Raw genomic sequence first — 25280 nt, 5'->3', positions numbered from 1 at the left:
CCACTGCCATCAAGTCGATTCCAACTCATAGTGACCCCATAGCATTTCTAAGGCTATAAATCTCTAGGAAGCAGGCTGCCACGTCTTTCGGTGGAGCAGCCTCTGGTAATTTCGAACCACTGATCTATCAGTTAGCAGTCTTCAACCACCTCACCAGCAGAGCTTGATAGGAATTTCTTATTTTACCACCTATACAAATTTTCTTATAAGACTATATAACCTAACTTTTTGAAAAGTCTAGCATGCTAAGGAAGACATCTCATTCACTCAGTAGGTTTTGTGTGGATCTTGAAAGGACTTGAAGGACAATAACCTTGAATTGGTAAAAACTGGTATCAGCGAGCTCACCTTCATTCTGATTAGTTTGAATTCTCTTGGGTACTTAGATATTGCTTGACATCTACTAGATGTTTCTTTTATGGTGGCCCAGTTGATAGTTACTCTTTCCTGGTTTTTAAGAAAATAGTCATATTTCTTAATCATCTGATTTGTGGATCGTGGATTTTTTAAAGCTAGTACCATTTTGATGCTCCATTGTACTAAAAGCTGTGCTGATTTAAAAGAAATGGAAAATGAAATTAGTTTCTTCAAGACATTGAAATGTTTAGGTATGCATATATAATTTACTCAAAATACTGAGTGATTTTTATTCATGCACATGGAACATTAAGACTCACTTACTTTATCCTGCCTGCTCTGGGTGCCACAGTGCAAAAAATAGAAACACAGTCAGTAGAGGGTAAAAGAAATACTTCAAGAAGTTCAGGAAGCCCTGGTGGCATAGTGGTTAAGTGCCATGGCTGCTAATCAAAGGGTCCGCAGTTCAAATCCACCAGGCGTTCCTTGGAAACTCTATGAGGCAGTTCTACTCTCTCCTATAGGGTCGCTGTGAGTCAAAATTGACTCATGGCACTGGGTTTTTTTGTTCAAGAAGTTCAGAATACCAAGCTAGAAAGGAGAGGACTTAGAAAATGTTAGATACTTCGCTGAGGTGGGGCCAAGATGGCTGACTAGGTAGAAGCTACCTCCGATCCCTCTTGCAACAAAGACTCAGAAAAACAAGTGAATCGATCACATACTTGACAGTCTAGGAACCCTGACCATCAAACACAGATATAAAGAGTTGGCCTGAGTGACAGGGGAGCAAAAAGCCACGCCCTGAAGCAGAGACCGCTTCTGGAACCGCGTCACACGCCACAGTCTTGAGCCCTCGCAGTTCCCTGGTGCCAAGTGGTGGGGCTGATTGTGCCTTACTGAGGCGGGGCAGGCACGGGACACAGCCCTAACCCCTAGCCCCTGGGGTAACCTCGGTAGAGACTCAGCCAGCGCAAGCAGGCTGCACACTTAAGCGGCTAACGAGAGAATGAGCAACCATGGACAAGGAGCGACTGTTTTTGGAGCGTGGAGCCAGCGTCCCAGTCAGAAGACATTGGCGCTGGACTTTGGACTGGGCACAGGGGAGCTGAGCACAGCTTCCTGAGATGGCGCAAGCATGGGACACACCTCTAGCCCCCTGAAGTGACCTTGGAGGAAACCCAGCCAGCGTGTGCAGGCAGCACAACAACACGGCTGAAAGAAGAAGTAGTCACTGGGAGGAAGTGACTGGTTTTGGAGCCTGGAGTGCAGCGTCCCAGCGGGGGAACCTTGGCACTGGGCTTTGGACTGGGAGTGGAGGACCTGACCAGGGCTTCTGAGACAGCATGAGCATGAGAGGCGGGCCTGACCCTCAGGGGCAATCTCAGCCCAGCCAGGGTACACAGGCTACATGCCCCTTGGGAATCTCAGATAAAACAGTCATCACCAAGCAAGATAAGTAACTTTGTCTATATTGCTGGGTGCTACTCTCTCCTATCTATCTGATCCCTCCTCTCCCTGCCCCTGGTGGCTTCATTAACATTGGCATTTCCTGGGCCAGGGAGTAAAGTGCTTTGCCGGGGTTTTTTGTTTTTTGTATTTTTCCTAACCCATTCTCCTGGCCTGAGAGAAGCAGCTACTAAAAACCCAGGGACGAAAAATCCTTCCCTGACTTCTCTAAACTGGAATAAAAATACAGAGCCAGCTCCAGCCAAGCATATGAGATCGAAAGCCTTTGGCTTTTATCCCTACAGGGAACAAGGTGGCTATTATAATGCAAAGGCAATTCTGATAGAGATCTGACTGTAAGTATTTTAGCGGATCACTGGAAAGACAAGTTTTCCAGGTCTGATATCTCTACCTATTAAACAGAGCCCTCACTGATCCACAATGGGGAACTGAGGGCTGAAGCTCCACCCAAACCACCTAGCCACCTGCCAAAGGGGTCTGAGGATACTGAGGCCTACCAATCTTTAGGGGTACATGCATTAGGTGCCTAAGGTACAGCTGCAGAGCCCACCCACCAAAGTGCTTTAGGAATAGAGACACACCTATCTCACTGGCATGTGGGGGAATGCTGTCAGCATCCTGCCCCCCCTGGAGTGTGAACCCCTGCTGCTACTAGAATCTGGTGCACACAACTATCACCACTACTTCTCTAAGTTAATAGGTGACAGTCTACACCACACACTTGGTGACCCAAAAACAAAACACCTAAGCTGATTCTATTCAAGAATAGTGAATAGACTCTTGGGCTTATATGTCTGGTAACAGCCCAAGCAAGCTGGTAATAGGACATAAGTAATTCAAAGGCTACAACAATCGAGACAGCACAATCTAGTAGCCCATCTATGTATACTGAAAGAAAACAAAGCAAGATAAGACTCAGTGAGCAAATATAAAATAAATCATTACAATATCTTATAGATGGCTCAGAGACAGTAGTCGATATCCAACCACATAAAGAAGCAGACCATGATTGATTCTATGAATCCCCAAATTAAAGAATCAAAATCTTTCACAAATGAAGATACAATCCTGGAATTGCCAGATGCGGAATATAAAAAACTAATATACGGAATGCTTCAAGACATCAGGGATGACCTCAGAAATGAAATAAGGCAACCTACAGAAAAAGCCAAGGAACACACTGATAAAGCAGTAGAAGAAATCAAAAAGATTATTCAAGAGCACACTGGAAAAATTAATTAGCTGCAAAAATCCATAGAGAGACACCATTCAGATATCCAAAACATTAACAGTAAAATTACACAATTAGACAACTCAATAGAAAGTCAGAGGAGCAGAATCGAGCAATTGGAATGCAGAGTGGGGGAGCTGGAGGATAAGACGATTGACACCAATATAGTTGAAAAATCAGATAAAAGAATTTTAAAAAATGAAGAAACCCTAAGTCTCCTGTGGGACTCTAACAAGAACAATAAGTTGCGTGTGATTGGAGTTCCAGAACAGGGAGGGATAACAGAAAATACAGAGAGAATAGTTGAAGATTTGTTGACAGAAAACTTCCCTGGCATCATGAAAGACGAAAGGATATCTATCCAAGATGCTCATCGAACCCCATATAAGATTGATCCAAAAAGAAAATCACCAAGGCATATTATCATCAAACTTGCCAAAACCAAAGATAAAGAGAAAATTTTAAAAGCAGCCAGGGTTAAAAGAAAGGCCTCCTACAAAGGAGAATCAATAAGAATAAGTTCAGACTACTCAGCAGAAACCACGCAGGCAAGAAGGCAATAGGATGACATATACAGAGCACTGAAGGAGAAAAACTGCCAGCCAAGGATCGTAAAATATCCAGCAAAACTCTCTCTCAAATATGAAGGTGGAATTAAAACATTTACAGATAAACACAAGCTTAGAGAATTTGCAAAAAACAAACCAAAGCTATAAGGATTACTAAAGGAAATTGTTTGGCCAGAAAATCAATAATATCAGATACCAACACAACACAAGGTCACAGAACAGAACATCCTGATATCAACTCAAATAGGGAAGTCACAAAAACAAATTAAGATTAATTTAAAAAAAAAAAAAGGCTCAAAACGGGGAATCATTGAAGTCATTATGTAAAAGATCACAATAATCAAAAAGAGGGACTAAATACAGGAGGCATAGATCTTCCGTATGGAGAGGAAAACAAGGCAATATAGGATGATACAAGTTAGATTTTTACTTAGAAAAATAGGGGTAAATATTAAGGTAACCACAAAGAGGTATAACAATTCCATAATTCAAAATAAAAACCAAGAAAAACATAATGACTCAGCAAACATAAATTCAACTACTATGAAAATGAGAAACATGCAATTTATGATGAAAAACTTCTCAGCACAAAATAGCAAGTGGAAAAATGAAAATGTCAATAACAAACACAAAAAGGCATCAAACTGACAGCACTGAACTCATACTTATCTATAATTACACTGAATGTAAATGGACTAAATGCACCAATAAAGAGACGGAGAGTCTCAGACTGGATAAAGAAACACCATCGGTCTATATGCTGCCTACAAGAGACACAACTTAGGCTTAGAGACACAAACAAACTAAAACTCAAAGAATGGAAAACAATATATCAAGCAAACAACAATCAAAAAAGAGCAGGAGTAGCAATATTAATTTCTGACAAAATAGACTTTAAAGTTAAATCCACCACAAAGGATAAAGAAGGATACTACATAATGATTAAAGGGACAATTGACCAGGAAGATATAACCATATTAAATATTTATGCACCGAATGACAGAGCTGCAAGATAGATAAAACAAACTTTAACAGAATTGGAAAGTGAGATAGACACCTCCACAATTATAGTAGGAGTCTCCAGCACACCACTTTTGGAGAAGGATAGGGCTTCCAGTAAGAAGCTCAATAGAGACACAGACGATCTAATTGCTACAATCAACCAACTTGACCTCATTGACTTATACAGAACTCTCCACCCAACAGCTGCAAAGTACACTTTTTTTTCTAGTGCACATGGAACATTCTCTAGAATAGATCACATATTAGGTCGTAAAACAAACCTTTGCAAAATATAAACATCAAAATATTCCAAAGCATCTTCTCAGACAATAAGACCATTAAAGTAGAAATCAATAACAGAAAAATCAGGGAAAAGAAATCAAATACTTGGAAACTGAACAACACCCTGCTCAAAAAAGACTGGGTTATAGAAGACATTAAGGAGGGAATAAAGAAATTCATAGAATGCAACGAGAATGAAAACACTTCCTATCAAAACATCTGGGACACAGCAAAAGCAGTGCTCAGAGATCAATTTATATTGATCAATGCACACATACATAAAGAAGAAAGAGCCAAAATTAGAGAACTGTCCCTACAACTTGAACAAATAGAAAGTGAGCAACAAAAGAATCCATCAGGCACCAGAAGAAAACAAATAATAAAAATTAGAGCTGAACTAAATGAATTAGAGAACAGAAAAACAATCAAAAGAATTAACAAAGCCAAAAGCTGGTTCTTTGAAAAAATTAACAAAATTGATAAACCATTGGCCAGACTGACTAAAGAAATACAGAAAAGGAAACAAATAACCCGAATAAGAAATGAGATAAGCCATATCACAACAGACCCAACTGAAATTAAAAGAATCATATAAGATTATTACGAAAAATTGTACTCTAACAAATTTGCAAACCTAGAAGAAATGGATGAATTCCTAGAAACACACTACCTATCTAAACTAACACAATCAGAAGTAGAACAACTAAATAGAGCCATAACAAAAGAAGAGATTGAAAAGGTAATCAAAAAACTCCCAACAAAAAAAAAGCCCTGGTCCAGACAGCTTCACAGCAGAGTTATACCAAACTTTTAGAGAAGAGTTAACACCACTACTAGTAAAGGTATTTCAGAGCATAGAAAAGGACGGATTACTGCCAAACTCATTCTATGAAGCCACCATACCCCTGATACCAAAACCAGGAAAAGACACCACAAAGGAAGAAAATTATAGACCTATATCCCTCGTGAACATAAATGCAAAAATCCTCAACAAAATTCTACCCAATAGAATTCAACAACATATCAAAAAAATAATCCACCACGACCAAGTGGGATTTATACCAGGTATGCCAGGTTAAAAAAAAAAAAAATTTTCTTTTTATGCAAGGTTGGTTCAGTATTAGAAAAACCATTAATGTAATCCACCATATAAATAAAACAAAAGACAAAAACCACATGATCTTATTAATTGATGCAGAAAAGGCATTTGACAAAGTCCAACATCCATTCATGATAAAAACTCTTAACAAAATAGGAATTGAAGGAAAATTCCTCAACATAATAAAAGGCATCTATACAAAGCCGACAGCCAACATCATTCTAAATGGAGAGAGCCTGAAAGCATTTTCCTTGAGAATGAGAACCAGACAAGGATACCCTTTATCACCGCTCTTATTCAATATTGTGCTAGAGGTGCTAGCCAGAGCAATTCGGCTAGACAAAGAAATAAAGGGCATCTGGATTGGCAAGGAATAAGTAAAATTACCTCTATTTGCAGATGACATGATCTTATACACAGAAAACCCTAAGGAATCCTCCAGAAAACTACTGAAACTAATAGAAGAGTTTGGCAGAGTTTCAGGTTACAAGAAAAACATACAAAAATCACTTGGATTCCTCTACATCAACAAAAAGAACATCGAAGAGGAAATCACCAAATCAATACCATTCACAGTAGCCCCCAAGAAGATAAAATACTTAGGAATAAATCTTACCAAAGATGTAAAAGACCTATATAAAGAAAACTACAAAGTACTACTGCAAGAAACTAAAAAGGACCTACTTAAGTGGAAAAACATACCTTGCTCATGGATAGGAAGACTTAACATAGTAAATATGTCTATTCTACCAAAAGCCATCTATACATACAATGCAATTCCAATCCAAATTCCAATGACATTTTTTAAAGTGATGGAGAAACAATCACCGACTTCATATGGAAGGGAAAGAAGCCTCGGATAAGTAAAGCATTACTGAAAAAGAAGAAGAAAGTGGGAGGCCTCACTCTACCTGATTTTAGAACATATTATACAGCCACAGTAGTCAAAACAGCCTGGTACTGGCACAACAACAGGCACATAGACCAATGGAACAGAATTGAGAATCCAGATATAAATCCATCCACATATGAGCAGCTGATATTTGACAAAGGCCCAGTGTCAGTTAATTGGGGAAAAGATAGTCTTTTTAACAAATGGTGCTGGCATAACTGGATATCCATTTGCAAAAAAATGAAACAGGACCCATATCTCACACCATGCACAAAAACTAACTCCAAGTGGATCAAAGACCTAAACATAAAGATCGAAACGATAAAGATCATGGAAGAAAAAATAGGGACAACGTTAGGAGCCCTAATACAAGGCATAAACAGAATGCAAAACATTACCAAAAATGACGAAGAGAAACCAGATAACTGGGAGCTCCTAAAAATCAAACACCTATGCTCATCTAAAGACTTCACCAAAAGAGTAAAAAGACCACCTACAGACTGGGAAGGAATTTTCAGCTATGACATCTCCGACCAGCGCCTGATCTCTAAAATCTGTATGATTCTGTCAAAACTCAACCACAAAAAGACAAACAACCCAATCAAGAAGTGGGCAAAGGATATGAACACACACTTCACTAAAGAAGATATTCAGGCAGCTAACAGATACATGAGAAAATGCTCTCGATCATTAGCCATTAGAGAAATGCAAATTAAAACTACGATGAGATTCCATCTCACTCTACCAAGGCTGGCATTAATCCAAAAAACACAAAATAATAAATGTTGGAGAGGCTGCAGAGAGATTGGAACTTATACACTGCTGGTGGGAATGTCAAATGGTACAACCACTTTGGAAATCTATATGGCATTTTCTTAAAAAGTTAGAAATAGAACTACCATACAACCCAGGAATCCCACTCCTCGGAATATACCCTAGAGAAATAAGAGCCTTCACATGAACAGATATATGCACACCTATGTTTATTGCAGCTCTGTTTACAATAGCAAAAAGCTGGAAACAACCAAGGTGTTCATCAACGGAAGAATGGGTAAATAAATTGTGGTATATTCACACAAAGGAATACTACGCATCGATAAAGAACAGTGACGAATCTGTGAAACATTTCATAACATGGAGGAACCTAGAAGGCATTATGCTGAGTGAAATTAGTCAGAGGCAAAAGGACAAATATTGTATAAGACCACTATTATAAGATCTTGAGAAATAGTATAAACTGAGAAGAACACACACTTTTGTGGTTACGAGGGGGGGAGGGAGGGAGGGTGGGAGAGGGTTATTTACTGATTAGTTAGTAGATAAGAACTACTTTAGGTGAAGGGAAGGACAATACTCAATACAGGGAAGGTCAGCTCAACTGGACTGGACCAAAAGCAAAGAAGTTTCTGGGATAAACTGAATGCTTCAAAGGTCAGCGGAGCAAGGGTGGGGGTTTGGGGACTATGGCTTAAGGGGACTTCTAAGTCAATTGGCAAAATAATACTATTATGAAAACATTCGGCATCCCACTTTGAAATGTGGCGTCTGGGGTCTTAAATGCTAACAAGCGACCATCTAAGATGCATCAATTGGTCTCAACCCACCCAGATCAAAGGAGAATGAAGAACACCAAGGTCACAAGATAACTATGAGCCCAAGTGACAGAAAGGGCCCCATGAACCAGAGACTTTCATTATCCTGAGACCTGAAGAACTAAATGGTGCCCAGCCACAACCGATGACTGCCCTGACAGGGAGCACAACAGAGAACCCCTGAGGGAGCAGGAGATCAGCGGGATGCAGACCCCAAATTCTTATAAAAAGACCAGACTTAATGGTCTAACTGAGACTAGAGGAATCCTGGCGGTCATGGTCCCCAAACCTTCTGTTGGCCCAGGACAGGAACCATTCCTGAAGACAACTCATTAGACATGGAAGGGACTGGACAATGGGTAGGAGAGAGATGTTGATGAAGAATGAGCTACTTGTATCAGGTGGACACTTGAGACTGTGTTGGCATCTTCTGTCTGGAGGGGAGATAGGAGGGTAGAGAGGGTTAGAAACTGGCAAAATTGTCACGAAAGGAGAGACTGGAAGGGCTGACTCATTAGGGGGAGAGTAAGTGGGAGTACGGAGTAAGGTGTATATAAGCTTATATGTGACAGACTGACTTGATTTGTAAACGTTCACTTAAAGCTCAATAAAAATTATTAAAAAAGATTAAAGGGAAGTGTGGGGTGAGTGGGACTAAAAGAAGAGGAGTAGGTGATAAAGAAGCGCTTTGAGGAAAGGACCCCTGGTGGGGACTCCAGGAGGTCAACCTCAGCCTCCTCCTCCAGGACCTTCTGTGGTGGGCCTGGTTTCCATCCCAGGGATGGGCTGTTGCGGCTCTACACGAGACACACAAGAGCTTGCTGTGGGGAGTCTCCCCTATCCTGCTCTCAGATGTCAGCGCCGCCTTTCTGAGCAACAATGATAACCAGAAGCTCAGCTGCCCAGTCACCTTTATCTTCTCCCACCCTGTGAGTCCTAGGGTATATGGAGGGAATGTGGAAGGAGCCTGAGTCCTGAGCACATCCTTGCTGCTCAATTCAGCCTTGGGGCTCAGGGTGTCCCCCATGGGTACAGCATGTCCCCAAGAATGTCAACCCTTCCCAAGCCAGCTTTGGGTCAGCACCTCTGAGCTCCAGGACAACCAGTTCACATCTGTGCCCTGTGCCTACAGCCGGTGACCCTTGAGCCAGGGCAGAAAGTGCTCTGTGTCTTCTGGGAGTATAGGAATCATGGATATGGTCACTGGGACACTACAGGCTGCAAGACTGTGGGCACTGAAGACACCAACACCACCTGCCACTGCACCCACCTCAGCAGCTTTGCTGTCCTGATGGCCCAGTACGATGTGCAGGTGAGAGATCAGAGAGGATATGCATTAGTTATCCTTTGCAGTGTAATAAAGTACCATAATCTTGGCAGCTTAAAAATTACGAATTTATTATATCACAGTTTCTGTGGGTAGGAAGTCCACCCCAGGGTAACTGGGTTCTCTGAATGGGGTCTTATAAGACTGAAATCAAGGTGTTTCCTGGGGCTGTGCTCTCATCTGAGTCTTGGGGTCCTCCTCCAGGCTCACTGGTTGTTGGCAAAATTCAGTTCCTTAGGGTTGTAAGACTGGGGCCTCCATTTTCTTGCTAGCTTTTAGCCAGGGAGTACACTCAGCTGCTAGGGACTACCTGCATTCCTTCTCATGTGGCCTATCAAGTGACCTCTCATGTGACATTCTTATAGGCCCTCTCATTACATAGAAGTGTTCCTCTAGAGGCCAGCAAGAGAATGTTCCTCACATCAAATTCCTCTTGAACTTTGACTATCTACCTCCAGGAGGAGCCCAGACACTTTGAAGGCCCACCTGATTAGGTCAGGCCCACCCAGGATAATCAGTCTATCTTTAAATCAACTGCTTAGAGAGCTTCATTTCATCTGCAGAATCCCTTTACAACAGCACCTAGATTGGTGTTTGATTGAATAACTCGTAGAAGGTGTGTTTACACCAGGGGTAGGTTTTTTGAGGCTGCTATGATTGAATTGGGTCCCACAAAAATGTGTGTCAACTTGGCTCAGCCATGATTCCCAGTGTTATGTGGTTGTCCTCCATTTTGTGACCTGATGTAATTTCCCTGTATGTTGTAAATCCTAATCTCTGCTGTGGTTAATGAGGCAAGATTAGGTTATGTCAAAAAGGATTAAGGAGAAATGCAACAGCCTTACTCAGGTCACAGCTCTGACCAGATGTAAGAGGAGTTCCCCTAGGGTGCGGCCTGCATCACCTTTTATCTTACAAAAAAAAAAAAGAGGTAAGCAGAGAGATAAGGACCTCAATAGCACCAAACAGGAAAAACCAGGAAGTGGAGTGTGTCTTTTGGACCCAGGGTCCTGTGCTGAGAAGGCCCTAGACCAGGGAAAGATTGATGACAAGCACTTTCCCCAGGACTAACAGAGAAAGACTTCCCCTAGAACTGGCACCCTGAATTTGGACTTCTAGCCTCCTAGACTTTGCCACTGATTCGATGCCAACTCATAGAGACCCTATAGGACAGGGTAGAACTACCTTACAGGGTTTCCAAGTCTGCAATATTTATGGAAGCAGATTGCCATATCTTTCTCCCATAGAGAAGCAGGTGGGTTCAAACCACTGACCTTTCAGTTAGCAGCCAAATGTTTAACCGCAGCACCGCCAGGGAACTGGAAACCCTGGTGGCATAGTGGTAAAAGCTGCGGCTGCTAACCAAAAGGTCAGCAGTTGAATCCACCAGGCGATCCTTGGAAACTCTATGGGGCAGTTCTACCCTGTCCTATAGGATCACTATGAGTCACAATTGACTCCACAGCAATAGTGACGAATATAGACTCATATGGTCTACTATGCTGGGAATGACAAATTGAAGAGGAATGGCATTGTGTGCATCATCAGAAAGAACATTTCAAGATCTATCCTGAAGTACACCAGTGTCAGGGATAGAATAATATCCATACTCCTACAAGGAAGACCAATTAATATGAATATTATTCAAATTTACACACCAACCACTAAGGCCAAAAATGAAGAAATTGAAGATTTTTACCAACTTCTGCAGTCTGAAATTAATCAAACATGCAATCAGGATGTAGTGATAATTATCAGTAAATGGAATGCAAAAGTGGGAAACAAAGAAAAAGAATCAGTAGCTCGAAAATATGGCCTTGGTGACAGAAATGATGTCAGAGATCACATAATGGAATTTTCCAAGATCAACCACTTTTTCATTGCAAATACCTTTTTTCAACATCAACAGTGACTATAAAAGTGGACCTCACCAGATGGAATACACAGGAAAGAAATCGACTACACCTGTGGAAAAGCTCAATATCATCAGTCAGAACAAGGCCAGGGGTTAACTGTGGAACAGACCATCAATTGCTCATATGCAAGTTCAAGCTGAAACTGACAAAAAATAGAACAAGTCCACAAGAGCCAAAGTAGACCTCGAGCATATTCCACCTGAATTTAATGTTCAATGCATCTCAAGAATAGACTTGATGCATTGAACATTAATAACCAAAGACCAGATGAGTTGTGGAATGACATCGAGGACATGAAGAAAGCAAGAGATAATCTGAAAGAAAGAAAAGACTAAAATGGATGTCAGAAGAGACTATGAAACTTGCTCTAGAACATCAAGCAGCTAAAGCAAAAGGAAGAAATGATGAAGTAAAAGCTGAAAAGAAAATGTCACAGGGTGGCTCGAAAAGACAAAGTAAATTATTATAATGACATGTAAAAAGACCTGGAGATAGAAAACAATAAAGGGAAGAACATGCTTGGCGTTTCTCAAGCTGAAAGAACTGAAGAAAAAATTTAAGCTTCAAGTTGCAATAGTGAAGGATTCTACAGGGAAAATATTAAATGACCCAGCAAGCAACAAAAGAAGATGAAAGGAATACAGAGCCACTATACCAAAAAGAACTGGTCGACATTTAACCATTTCAGGAGGTACCATATGAGCAGGAACCAATGGTTCTGAAGGAAGAAGTCCAAGCTGCACTGAAGGCACTGGTGGAAAACAAGGCTCCAGGAATTGCTGGAATACCAATTGTGATGTTTCAACAAACAGAGGCAGCACTGGAAGTGCTCACTGGCCTAAGCCAAGAAATTTGGATGACAGCTACCTGGCCAACTGACTGGAAGAGATCTATATTTATGTCTATTCCCAAGAAAGGTGATCCCTCTGAATGTGGAAATTATCAAACAATATCATTAATATCACACACAAGTAAAATTTTGCTGAAGATCATTTAAAAGTGGCTGCAGCAGTAGATCAACAGGGAACTGCCAAAACTCAAGCCGGATTCAGAAGAGGAGGTAGAACCAGGGATATCATTGTTGATGTCAGATGGATCCTAGGTGAAAGCAGAGAATACCAGAAAGATGTTTTACCCATGTTTTATTGGCTATGCAAAAGCATTCAACTGTGTGGTGCATAACAAATTATGGATAACATTGCAGAGAACGGGAATTCCAGAACACTTAATTGTGTTCATGAGGAACCTGCACTCGGATCAAGAGGAGGTTGTTCTAACATAACAAGGAGATACTGTGTAGTTTAAAGTCAGGAAAGGTGTGCTCCAGGATTGTATTCTTTTACCATACCTATACAATTTATTCAGTCTGTATGCTGAGCAAATCTGAGAAGCTAGACTCTATGAAGAACAGGGCATCAGGATTAGAAGAAGACTCATTAACAACATGCATTATGCAGATGACACAGCCTTGCTTGCTGAAAGTGAAGAGGACTTGAATCACCTACTGATGAAGATCAAAGACTACAGTGTTCAGCATGGACCATGCCTCAACATAAAGAAAATAAAAATCCTTACAACTGGACCAATAAGCAACATCACGATAAACGGAGAAAAGATTGAAGTTGTCAAGGATTTCATTTTACCTGGATCCACAATCAACACCCTTGGAAGCAGCAGGCAAGAAATCAACAGACCCATTGCTTTGGGCAAATCTGCTGCAAAAGACCTCTTTAAAGTGTTGAAAGGCAAAGATCTCACCTTGAAGACTAAGGTGCGCCTGACCCAAGCCATGATGTTTTCAATCGCCTCCTATGCATGTCAAAGCTGGATGATGAATAAAGAAGACCAAAGAAGAGTTGGCACCTTTGAGTTGTGGTGCTGGTGAAGAATATTGACTATACCATGGGCTGCCAAAAGAATGAATAAATCTGTCTTGAAAGAAGTACAACCAGAATAATCCTTAAAAGTAAGGATGGCGAGACTACTTCTCACATATGTTGGACACGTTATCAGGAAAGATCAGTCCCTGGAGAAGGACATCAAGCTTGGTAAAGTGGAAGATCAGTGAAAAAGAGGAAGACCCTCAATGAGATGGATTGACACAGTGGCTGCAACAACGAGCTTAAGCATAGGAACGATTGTGAGGATGGCGCAGGACATCGATCGCACCTAACAACAATGTATTGATAGATATTGCCATATTTTAATAAATAGAGGCTATAACTGTTAAGTCTTCCATAAGCACTCTACAGTATGTGTGACCTCTCACACCCTCATCACCACAATTATCAAATTTTTGTACCTTTGCCCATCCAGTAGGTAATATGGCATCTAGAAGAATTTTTATTTACCTTTCTTTTATTATGAATGAAATTGAACATATTTATATTCATTTGTATTTCCTTTCCTGGAAACAGGTTGTTCACATCCTTTCCCCACTTTTCTATTTATTAGCTTGTTGATCCATTTGTTATTGATTTGCGGGAGCTCACTCTGTAGTAGGGAAATTAGATCTTTGTCTTTAGACCAAATGCTTTCAAAATTTAGCATACATCAAAATAACTTGAAGGACTTATTTATTTTAAACTTCTTATTAAGGAATAATTTGAAATTTCAGGTAAACTGCAAAAGTAAAACTAGGAGAAGAACACCTTTTATCCATATGTATCTATTTTTAACATTTTATCCCTATTCCCTCTCCTCTCCTGTCCCCCTCTCTCTTTCTCTCTCATTTCCTCTACTCCTCTTTTCTCACTCTCCCTCTCTCTATCTCTCTCTTTCTCCTAGACAGATTGAAATAGAATTGGTGGAGTTTTTTTTCATTCCACTTATGGCTTTTAATGATTTTCAAGTGAAAAAAAAGTAGGAAAATATGAATTTCTGGCTACTACCATCATCAATGGAACCTTTGTGGCGTAGCCCTTAAGATCTACAGCTGCTAATCAAAAAGTTGGCAGTTTGAATCCACCAGGCACTCCTCGGAAACCCTATGGGACAATTCTACTCTGTCCTATATGGTCCCTATGAGTCAGAACTGACTGGGCAGCAATGGGTTTTTTTTTTTGTTTGGCTTTTTTTTTTTTTTTTTTTTGGCTCATCATCAACACAGCCCTGGTGGCACAGTGGTTAAGAGCTTGGCTGCTAACAAAGAGGCTTCCAGTTCAAATCGACCAACTGCTCCTTGGAAACCCTATGGGGCAGTTCTACTCTATCCTATAGGATCGCTGTGAGTTAGAATTGACCCGACAGCAATGGGTTTGGTTTTTTTTATTTTTGCAATCATCAAAAGAAAAGTAATTTTCTTCCTTTAGCCAAAGATCCCTTTCTAAACCTATAAAGATTAGTGATCAACAAAGAATAGCTGGTGCTGGGATGAGCGAAGAGAGTCCAGTGTGGGGAGTCAGATGCCTGGATTGAGTCTCCAAGTCCAGACTCTGTCACAGCACATCACCTATGGGGATGGAGGACGGTGCTCTACGTGAAGCTTTTCACCTATGTGAGACCCTGTACACTTAGTTATGCCCAAAAGTCTGGAGGAAAATAAACCCTTGTGAGCTCCAGGGCTTGGTTTTGAGTAAGGACTCTCCTATCTCTCAATACTTGCAGTGGCTGAATTAATCAATCCAAGGAACTATTATAGCACATAAATTTCTAAACATCTGAACCTGGAGTCACTTATCTACGAACATCACAAATTTACCTGGCTCCTCCATTCCAAAATTTTCCATGTTCAAAAAAAATAAAACTTCGAAGTGGTAATTATCCCACAACAGGGAAGTCTGACCATGAACTCCTCTTTGCTGGGTCCCAGGAGGAGGGTCCTGTGCTGGCTGTGATCACCTACGTGGGACTGGGCCTCTCTCTGCTGTGCCTCCTTCTGGCAGCCCTCACCTTCCTCCTGTGTAAAGCCATCCAGAACACCAGCACCTCAATCCACCTCCAGCTATCTCTCTGCCTCTTCCTAGCTCACCTCCTCTTCCTTGTGGGGATCGACCAAACTGAGCCAAAGGTACTGACTGTCCCTAAGAACTCCCTGCCCTGCCCCAGGAGAGGCTGGGCTCATGGAGCCATGCAGTGCTTCATCCCTTAGTCAAATGGCCTTGAGTCTCAGAAAGGTTAGAGAGGTAAGCAGTCCTGACTCAACTAGAAAACCATTCTCTTTTGACAAGTCCTCCACATACATCAGGTTTATGCCCACTGAAAGGCACCGGAGAGGCCCTGGGAACACACACACACCCTGATGGCTGCTCTGGGTCACTCTTCCTGCTCCCCCAGGTGCTGTGTGCCATTATCGCTGGTACCTTACACCACCTCTACCTGGCCGCCTTCACCTGGATGCTGCTGGAGGGCCTGCACCTCTTCTTCACTGCGAGAAACCCGACGGTGGTCAACTACTCCAGCATGAACAGACGGAAGCCCATGTTCCCTGTGGGCTACGGAGTCCCAGCTGTGATTGTGGCAATTTCTGCAGCATCCAGACCTCACCTTTATGGAACATCTGCCCGGTAAGTGAAAATTCTACCTGTGCGTACTCTCTCCATCTTGACCATAGCCACTACTAGAACAAATGTAGCCCTTTGGTTATGCCAGAGCATAATATCCAAAGGGAAACTATAAGTCCTAGAACATCTTTCTGGCAAATGATTTTAATAATTAAGGAAAATGTCCTCAAATCTCTGACCTTGAGATGTTGTTGTTAGGTGTCGTCGAGTTGGTCTGACTCATGGTGACCCCACGTACAACAGAAACTGCCTGGTTCTGTGCCATCCTCACAATCCTTGTTATGTTTCAGCCCATTGTTGCAGCCAGTGAGTCAATCCATCTCATCGAGGGTTCCTCTTTTTCACTGACCCTCTACCAAGGATGATGTCCTTCTCCAGGGACTGACCTCTCCTGATAACATATCCAAAATATTTGAGACATAGTTTTGCCATCAATGCTTCTAAGGAGCATGGTATATTCAATATTCCTTGCCAGCACTCTGCTGATGTATTGCTGCAGCCACTTTTGAATGATCGTCAGCAAAATTTACTTGCATGTGATATTAGTGATATTGTTTGTAATTTCCCCATTTGGTGGTATCACCTTTCTCGGGAATAGGCATAAATATAGATCTCTTCCAGTCGGTTGGCCAAGTAGCTGTCTTCCAAATTTCTTGGCTTAGACCCGTGAGACTTTCCATGCTACATCCATTTGTTGAAACATCTCAATTAGTATTCCGTCATTTCATGGAGCCCTGTTTTTCACCAATGCCTTCAGTGTAGCTTGGACTTCTTCCTGCTCATAGGGTACCTCCTGAAATGGTTGAACATCAACCAATTCTTTTTGGGTTTAGTGACTCTGTGTATTCCTTCCACCTTCTTTTGATGCTTGCTGAGTCATTTAATATTTTCCATGTAGAATCCTCCAGTATTGTGACTCGAGGCTTGAATTTTTTCTGCAGTTCCTTCAGCTTGAGAAATGTTGATTGTGTGCTTTCCTTTTGGTTTTCTATCTCCAGGTCTTTGCACATGTCATTGTAATACTTCACTTTGTCTTCTTGAGCCACCCTTTGAAATCTTCTGTACGGCTCGTTTACTTCATCCTTTCTTCCTTTCATTTTAACTACTCGACATTCAAGAGCAAGTTTCAGAGTCTCTTCTGACATCCATTTTGGTCTTTCTTTTCTGTCTTTTTAATGACCTCTTGCTTTCTTCATATATGATGTCCTTGATGTCATTCCACAACTCATCTGGTCTTTAGTTATTAGTGTTCAACCCGTAAAAGCTATTCTTGAAATGGTCTCTAAATTTAGGTGGGATATACTCAAGGTCGTACTTTGGCTCTTAAGCACTTGTTCTAATTTTCTTCAGTTTCAGCTTGAACCTGCATATGAGCAATTGATGGCCTGTTCTGCACCTGGCCCCTGGTCTTGCTCTGACTGATGATATTCAGCTTTTCCATCGCCTTTCCACAGACGTAGTTGATTTCATTCCTGTGTATTCCATCTGGAGAAGTCCACTTGTATGGTCACCATTGATGTCGTTGGAAAAAGGTATTTGCAATGAAAAAGTGGTTGGTCTCACAAAATTCTGTCATGCAGTCTCCGGCATTGATTGTGTCACCAAGGCCATATTTTCCAAATACTGATCCTTCCTCTTTGTTTCCAACTTTCACGTTCCAATCACCAGTAATCACTGATGCATCTTGATTGCATGCTTGACCAATTTCAGACTGCAGAAGTTGGTAAAAATCTTCAACTTCTTCATCTTTGGCCTTCGTGGTTGGTGTAAAAATTTGAATAATAGTCGTATTAACTGATCTTCCTTGTAGAGGTATGGATATTATCCTATCACTGACAGCATTGTACTTCAGGATAGATCTTGAAATGGTTTTTTTTGGTGATGAATGCAACACCATTCCTCTTCAAGTTGTCATTCCCAGCATAGTAGACCATATGATTGTCCAATTCAAAATGGCCAATACCAGTCCATTTCAGCTCACTAATGCCTAGGATATTGATGTTTATGCGTTTCATTTCATTTTTCACAATTTCCAATTTTCCTAGATACATGCTTTATACATTCCATATTCCAATTATTGATGGATGTTTGCAGCTTTTTCTTCTCATTTTGAGTCGTGCCACACCAGCAAATGAAGGTCTTGAAAGCTTGACTCCATCCCTGTTATTAAGGATGACTTTACTTTGAGAAGGCAGCTCTTCCTCAGTCATACTTTGAGTGCCTTCCAACCTGAGGAGTTCATCCTCCAGTACTATATCAGACAGTGTACCACTGCTATTCATAAGATTTTCACTGGCTACTTACATTCAGAAGTAGACCACCAAGTCCTTCTTTTTAGCCTGTCTTAGTCTGGAAGCTCAGCTGAAACCAGCACAGGTGACTCTGCTGGTGTTTGAATACTGGTGGCATAGCCTCCAGCATTACAGCAACATGCAAGCCCCCACAGTATGACAGACTGACAGATGCATGGTAGTCCTTGAGATAGCAAAGATGGAATCAGAAGTTTCTAGGACTTCATTGGCTTATCCTACTTACTTCTTTATCCATTTTCATTTGGAAAATTTGGGCTGATTTAAATAATCAAAATAATATCTAGTATCATAGCTATTATTTACAAGGTGTTTCCAATGTGCCAGGCACTTTTCTAATCATTTTGACTTCTATTAACTCACATAAACCTCACACAAATACTATGAAGTATATGAGGCATGAACCATTTCAGTCAATGCCCAAAGCTGCACCAGTTAGTACCTGGCAGAGCTAAGAACCAATCCCAGGAAGTCAGGTTCAGACCTTGCACTCTTTTATTTTCAACTTCTTAATACTAGGCTTCTTTTTTTGCACCTTTACTGAGCTAGATCTCACATACATACCATAAAACTTACCCACATAAACCCTGTTCAGCCTCACAGCAACAGGAAAGTCTCCACTGACAATCATCGTCATTCCCTAAGGACAGTCAATATTTCCCCCAAACTTTCAGCTTCCTGGGAATTCTTCTATTCCCAGAGTTTGGTGGCTACTTAATTCATTCCAGCAAGGGACAAAAAAGCCTATATACAGGTCATTTCCAAAACAACAACAAATTGCTGGCAACATCACCAGCCGCCAAAGACTATGATTTCAGTTGAGGCCAACAAGAGCTTGGCCAAGAATTTAAAACAAAATACTGGAGAACTAAAGGACCATAGGGAACTCTCAAAAACTCCGATATATTCCTGGGGGTCTAAAAGGCTGCACATATGCACAAAGCAGCACCCATGCTCAGGAGAGACCCAGGAAAAAAGAAGGCACTAGACTCCTAATAACACAACCTAAGTACGTGAGACGAGGTCTCATCATCCTCAATTCTAAGGAGCATTCTGGCTGTACTTCTAGACAGACTTGTTTGTTCTTTCGTTCTTTTGGCAGTCCATGGTATATTCAATATTCTTCACCAACACCACAATTGAAAGGCATCAGTTCTTCTTCTGTCTTCCTTATTCATTGTCCAGCTTTCATGTGCATATGAGGCGACTGAAAATACCATGGCTTGGGTCACACAAGCCTTAGTCCTCAAAGTGATAATTTGCTTGTTAACACTTGAAAGAGGTCTTTTGCAGCAGATTAGCCCAATGCAATACTTCACTTGATTTCTTGACTGCTGCTTCTATGGGCGTTGATTGCGGATCCAAGTAAAATGAAACCCTTGACAACTTCAATCTTTTTTAAGTTTAGTATGATGATGTTTATTGACCCAGTGGTGAGGATTTCTGTTTTATTTATGTTAAGGTACAATCCATACAGAAGGCTGTATTCTTTGATCTTCTACAGTTAAGTGCTTCACAGATAATAAAAAAGTATTGGAAAGGGCGTGGAGAAATTGCAACCCTCATACATTGCTCGTGGGAATGTAAAATGGTGCAGCCACTTTGGAAAACAGTTTTGCAGTTCCAAAATCCTAAACATAGACTTACTATATCACTCAGAAATCCCATTCCTAGGTATATAAACCAAAAAAAAGAAAAGAAAAACCATTGTCATCAAGTCGATTCTGACCCATGGTGACCCCATGTGTTACAAAGCAAAACTGCCCCACGGGCTTTTCTTGGCTGTAATCTTTATGGAAGCACATTGCCAGGCCTTTCTTCTGGGGTGCCACTGGGTGCATTCAAACTGCCAACCCTTAGGTTAGTAGATGAGGGCAAACCATTTGTGCCACCCAGGGATCTTCCTAGGTATAACTACCTCAGACAAAACATACGTCCACACAAAAACTTGTACATGAATATCCCTAGCGACATTATTCATAATACCCAAAATCTGGAAATAGCCCAAATGTTCATCAACTGATGAACGGATAAACAAAAGGAGGTATAGCCACACAATGGACTATTATTCAGCCATAATAGAGAATGAGGTGCTGATACATGTATAACACGGATGAACCTTAAAACATAATGTTAAGTGAAAGAAGCCAGTCACAAAAACTACATATTGTATTCCATTTACATGAAATGTCCATAATAGGCAAATCCAGAAACAGTTAATGGTTGCCTGGGGCTGGGAGGAGCCTTGGTGGCCAAGTGGCTAAGAGCTCAATTTGCTAATCAAAAGATTGGCAGTTCAAATCTACCAGCAGCTCCTTGGGAACCACATGAGGCAGTTCTACTCTGTCCTATAGAGTCTCTATAAGTCAGAATCGATTCAACTTGACAGCAAGGGGTTTGGTTTTTGGTTTGGGGCTGGGAAAGGTGTGAGGAAAGTGGGTTTGGGGAATGACTGCTAATGTGTGCAAGGTTTCTTTTTCGCAAGCTGAAAATGTTCTAAGATTTGTTTGTGGTGATGATTGCACAACTGTGTAAATATTCTAAATACCTCTGAAATGTACACTTTAAAAGGGTGAATCTATAGTATGTGAAATATGTCTCAATAATGCAGTTTTTTTTTTTAATTCAGTGATTGGGATTTGTAGCAAACAAACAAAAAGGATCAAATTGAATAGTATAAGAAATGCCCTTAAAACCACGTTATGTTCACAGGACTCTCAGTAACTGTTCACATGTTTATACCCCGTCCCCTACTTCAACATATCTAGCTCAATAACATCCACTCAACCTTCACATCTCAGCTAAAATATAATTTTCTTGGGGAACCTTCCTTAATCATCATAGTCCACAGACCAAAAACTAATCATGGCATATAATGATATATTCACATACCCTCCCATTTTTGTTTTATTGCTAAAATATGTCTTATATCATGCGTCTTCCCTGATTGTGAGATACATGGAGTCTAAGACCATGTGTACTTTCTTCACCACTCTATCTTCAAAGCCAACCACGGAGTTCTGTCACATAAGAGACACTCAATATTTGTTGAATTACGAATGAATGGATGGATGTATGAATGAATTTATATAGCTATTCTATACTCTCAAGGATCAATGAATTTTTAATCTCTCTTGATCAGCTGTTGGCTCCACCCAGAAAAGGGATTTATATGGGGCTTCCTTGGACCAGTCTGCGCCATCTTCTCTGTGAGTAATGACACCAGAGCATCATTACTGCCCAGCTGAGGGTCATTAGAAGAGCAGTATTCATAAAAAGGTGACAGGAGCAGGAATGTCCCTGGGTTGTCATAGGTTTGACTTGGTTCTCTAAGACTGCTCCGAAATCTACAAACTCAAGAACTGCTACCATTGCTGTCGAGTTGATTCCGACTCATAGTGACCCTATAGGACAGAGTAGAACTGCCATACAGGGCTCCCGAGGCTATAAATCTTTACGAGAGCGGGATGCCACATCTTTTTCCCAGGTAGCTGCTGGTGGGTTTGAACCACCGACCTTCTGGTTAGCAGTCAAGTGCTTAACCACTGTGCCACTAAGGCTCTTATCATAAACTGTTACTAAATATAAAAATTACTTAAGTATGGAATCAGTGTTTTATAGGCAAGGGTGAATAGACACCAGGTTTGAAATGTTATTCAATAAACCTTCTATGATTTCCCAAAGGTCAATTTAGCTTTCTTTTTGATGACCCTCTGGATTTTGAAAAACAAACTCTCATCCCTCAACAGTGATGTGTCCACCCTTCAGAACACCAGGTAAGATGCAGAAGACGGCACACAACCCCATAGACATGTGTGGTCCAAAGGGCAAAGCCAACTGCCTCTGTAGCTCCTGATATCCTCAGGGTAAGCAGATGCAGGAGAATCCTTCCAAGGCATCCAGCCTAGACTCAGTGTTCTGCTCCTGACACTCCAGTCAAAATGTTCTGTCCATTTATAATCCAAGCTTCTGACTCCCCAGCAACAAGGAATTGAACAAGAATTGACATTGCCTGATAAACGCATTTTTAGCTTTTGCCAGCAGCAGTCCTATGACAAAGGTCAAAGCACATTTATTTATTCAAGAAGCACTTAGAACAATGCATGACTGTTCCCACAACCCAGCTTGCACTTTCATACCTCACCCTCAGATTGGGCTCCTTCCTGACCCTCAAGCATTCCTCCATCTGGAAAAATCCTACAACCAAACCAAACCCATTGCCATCTATCAATTCTGACTCATGGATACCCTGCATGGTACAGGCTAGAACTGAGCTCCATAGAGTTTTCACAGCTAAGGCATTATGAGTCTGAAAACTCAATGGCACACAACAATCTTTATGGGGGCTTATTGCCAGGCCTTTCTTCAGTGCCACTGAGTGGGTTCAAACCACTATTTTTCAAATAGTAGTTGAGTGCAAACAGTTTGTGCCACCCAGCGAAAAATCCTGTTCAATATCAAATCCTCCAAAAGGCTTGGATTTGTTCCAGGCACCCTTGTACAAAATCAATGCTCCTTCCTCTAGGTTCCTATCACTATCCTTCCCAAATATCGCATACCGTTGTTTGGTTGAATTAGTCATTTGACTAGAACTCTATGAAAACAGAAATCTTGTCTTTTTTACGTTTAATACCCAGACCGTAGCACAGATCCGAGTGCCCATCACGGACACAGTAATGTCAGTTAAATAATATAAGGACCTTCATGGAACATCACAATTCTTTTGAAACCCACATGATAAAGTGTCACTTTGAGTCCAACTCAAAATATCCTGAAAACAAATCGCTTTTTCTTTGGGGGAATCATTGACAGTGAAAACTAAGGCTGATCACAACCCAGTCTGAGAACTCAACTCTAGGGGAGACGAAGTGTTGGTAGAGGGGACCACAGGGTAGAGATGATAGTGACCTCGATTTTGATGCTCTGACTACATGACAGGAATCCTTTCTCTTCCCTCCCAGGACGCTGACATTTAAAGCAATGGCTCAGCTCTTCATCCTGGGCTGCACCTGGAGTTTGGGTATCTTGCAGGTGGGCCCAGCTGCCCAGGTCATGGCCTACCTCTTCACCATCATCAACAGCCTGCAGGGCGTCTTTATCTTCCTGGTCTACTGCCTCCTCAGTCAGCAGGTACCACTGCCTGCCTCCTACCAAGGACTATTCTTGTCTCACCCCTTTGAGTGAGCTGACCCTGAGCACTTGCCTCTGCAGGTCCAGGAGCAATACAGGAAATGGTTCATAGGAATCAGGAAATTGAGAGAGGAGTCTGAGATATACATGCTGTCCAGCAGTGTCATGCCTGACGCCTCCTAACCCAGCGTGGTAAGACCATGCATTGTTCTTCCCCAGAGCACTTCACTAACTGATCCACTCAGGCAGCACATACCAATCACATTGAGTCATCCGGGTCTACAGCAGGTGATGCCCTAGGATGGTTCATACTTGGTTTACTTCTTGACTCACTGAAGGCACTTTTCTCCATTAACAATGGTCTCAGTTAGAAAGCTTGTTTAAAAAAACATCTGTTGCTCTTACTCCTTAGGGAACTGTGTTCTTCCTGACTCTTGCACAGCAACACTCTTATCCAACACCTACTACATGCTGCTCATGGTGCCGTGTACTGTTCAACTCTATTTATAAGAGAAAATCCTTACTTTTAGAGGTTCTGGTGAACTAAGTAAGCAGGAATCAGTCATGTGAAACACTGATGCTCAATATTCTCAGAGCCACGTTAGTCTATACTTTTCCTCTACCAAACCAAAATCAAACTCGTTGCTGTTGCAAGTCGATTCCAACTTATAGCAACCCTACAGGACAGAGTAGAACCGCCCCATAGAGTTTCCAAGGAGCACCTGGTGTATTCCAGCTGTGTACCTTTTGGTTAGCAGCCCTAGCTCTTAACTACTATGCCACCAGGAGCCCCAGTGATGCAGAAACTCTATGGGGCAGTTCTACTCTGTCTTATAGGGTCACTATAATGCCACTATGAGTTGGAATTGACTCGATGACAGTGGGGTTCTCCTCTATACTCACTTCTATCTCACAGTCACTCAGCACCATCCCTCAAAAAAAAAAGGCCAAAAAAAGAGGCATGGTGTACTTATTTATGAAGTAAACAGAAATGTTAACTGGAATTTGAGACGTTCTCAGTCTGCGTGGTATTTTCAACACACTCTACCCACTACAAGACCAGAAAGAAAAAACTAACAGCAACGATTGCTAATAACTAACCTTCATTGGTTTAGATTCACAAAGTTCTTTTATCTATGTTTTCCCACCTCTTCTCCCATCTTCCCTGCTATAAGTGTGATTATGATCCCATTTGACAGATGAGGGAAGTAAGACTCATGGAATTTATGCGAACTGTGCAGGGTCTCTTCAGTCAACGAAATTTAAGCCCCTCTGAGCCTTCCTTCCAGTATATAAGGAGAGCAGAACACTGCCAGGTCATCCTTCTGCATCTCTCTCACAAACTTGTTCACCCAACTGCCACGATCACTGGTTCCAAAAGTGTTTCTTCTATCCCAACCACTTTGCTCCACAAATGTTCTCACCACCTACTTCACAGAGAAAAGTCAAGTCATCAAGACGACACTTTGGATCCCATATTTCCTGCTTTCTCAATACCCTTATATAATGGTTCATACATGCATTCTCTCATAGATAGATACAGATATATACCCCTCTTCCCATTTATGTTTGGTTCCCTTTCATCTTACAAACAGGTAGGTAGTA

At 41.4% G+C, this 25280-nt stretch overlaps 1 protein-coding gene across 1 annotated transcript; it reads left to right on the top strand.

Moving 5' to 3' along the window:
* Window positions 1-1373: 1373 nt before the first annotated feature.
* Window positions 1374-23858, top strand: LOC126071213 (adhesion G protein-coupled receptor E2-like). Its single transcript, XM_049875458.1, has 9 exons — window positions 1374-1418; window positions 9271-9420; window positions 9624-9803; window positions 15546-15743; window positions 16010-16239; window positions 21688-21754; window positions 22230-22321; window positions 23507-23675; window positions 23757-23858. Exons 1-9 carry the CDS (start codon window positions 1374-1376, stop codon window positions 23856-23858), a joined length of 1233 nt encoding a protein of 410 aa, XP_049731415.1.
* The last annotated feature ends 1422 nt before the right edge of the window (window positions 23859-25280 follow it).

Source organism: Elephas maximus, chromosome 3 (assembly GCF_024166365.1).
Source record: "Elephas maximus indicus isolate mEleMax1 chromosome 3, mEleMax1 primary haplotype, whole genome shotgun sequence".
Lineage (NCBI taxonomy): Eukaryota > Metazoa > Chordata > Mammalia > Proboscidea > Elephantidae > Elephas > Elephas maximus.
The sequence above is the reverse complement of the archived record's forward strand: the minus strand, read 5'-3'. Positions and strand labels throughout refer to the sequence as shown.

What these genes read in the sequence shown, in the direction of transcription:
- LOC126071213 (XM_049875458.1), top strand. Translation starts at nt 1,374, where the DNA reads ATGGACAAGGAGCGACTGTTTTTGGAGCGTGGAGCCAGCGTCCCA. An exon ending in AGCGTGGAGCCAGCGTCCCA is followed by an intron (nt 1,419 to 9,270) that starts GTCAGAAGACAT and finishes TTTCCATCCCAG; the next exon opens with GGATGGGCTGTTGCGGCTCT. An exon ending in TCGACCAAACTGAGCCAAAG is followed by an intron (nt 15,744 to 16,009) that starts GTACTGACTGTC and finishes CTGCTCCCCCAG; the next exon opens with GTGCTGTGTGCCATTATCGC.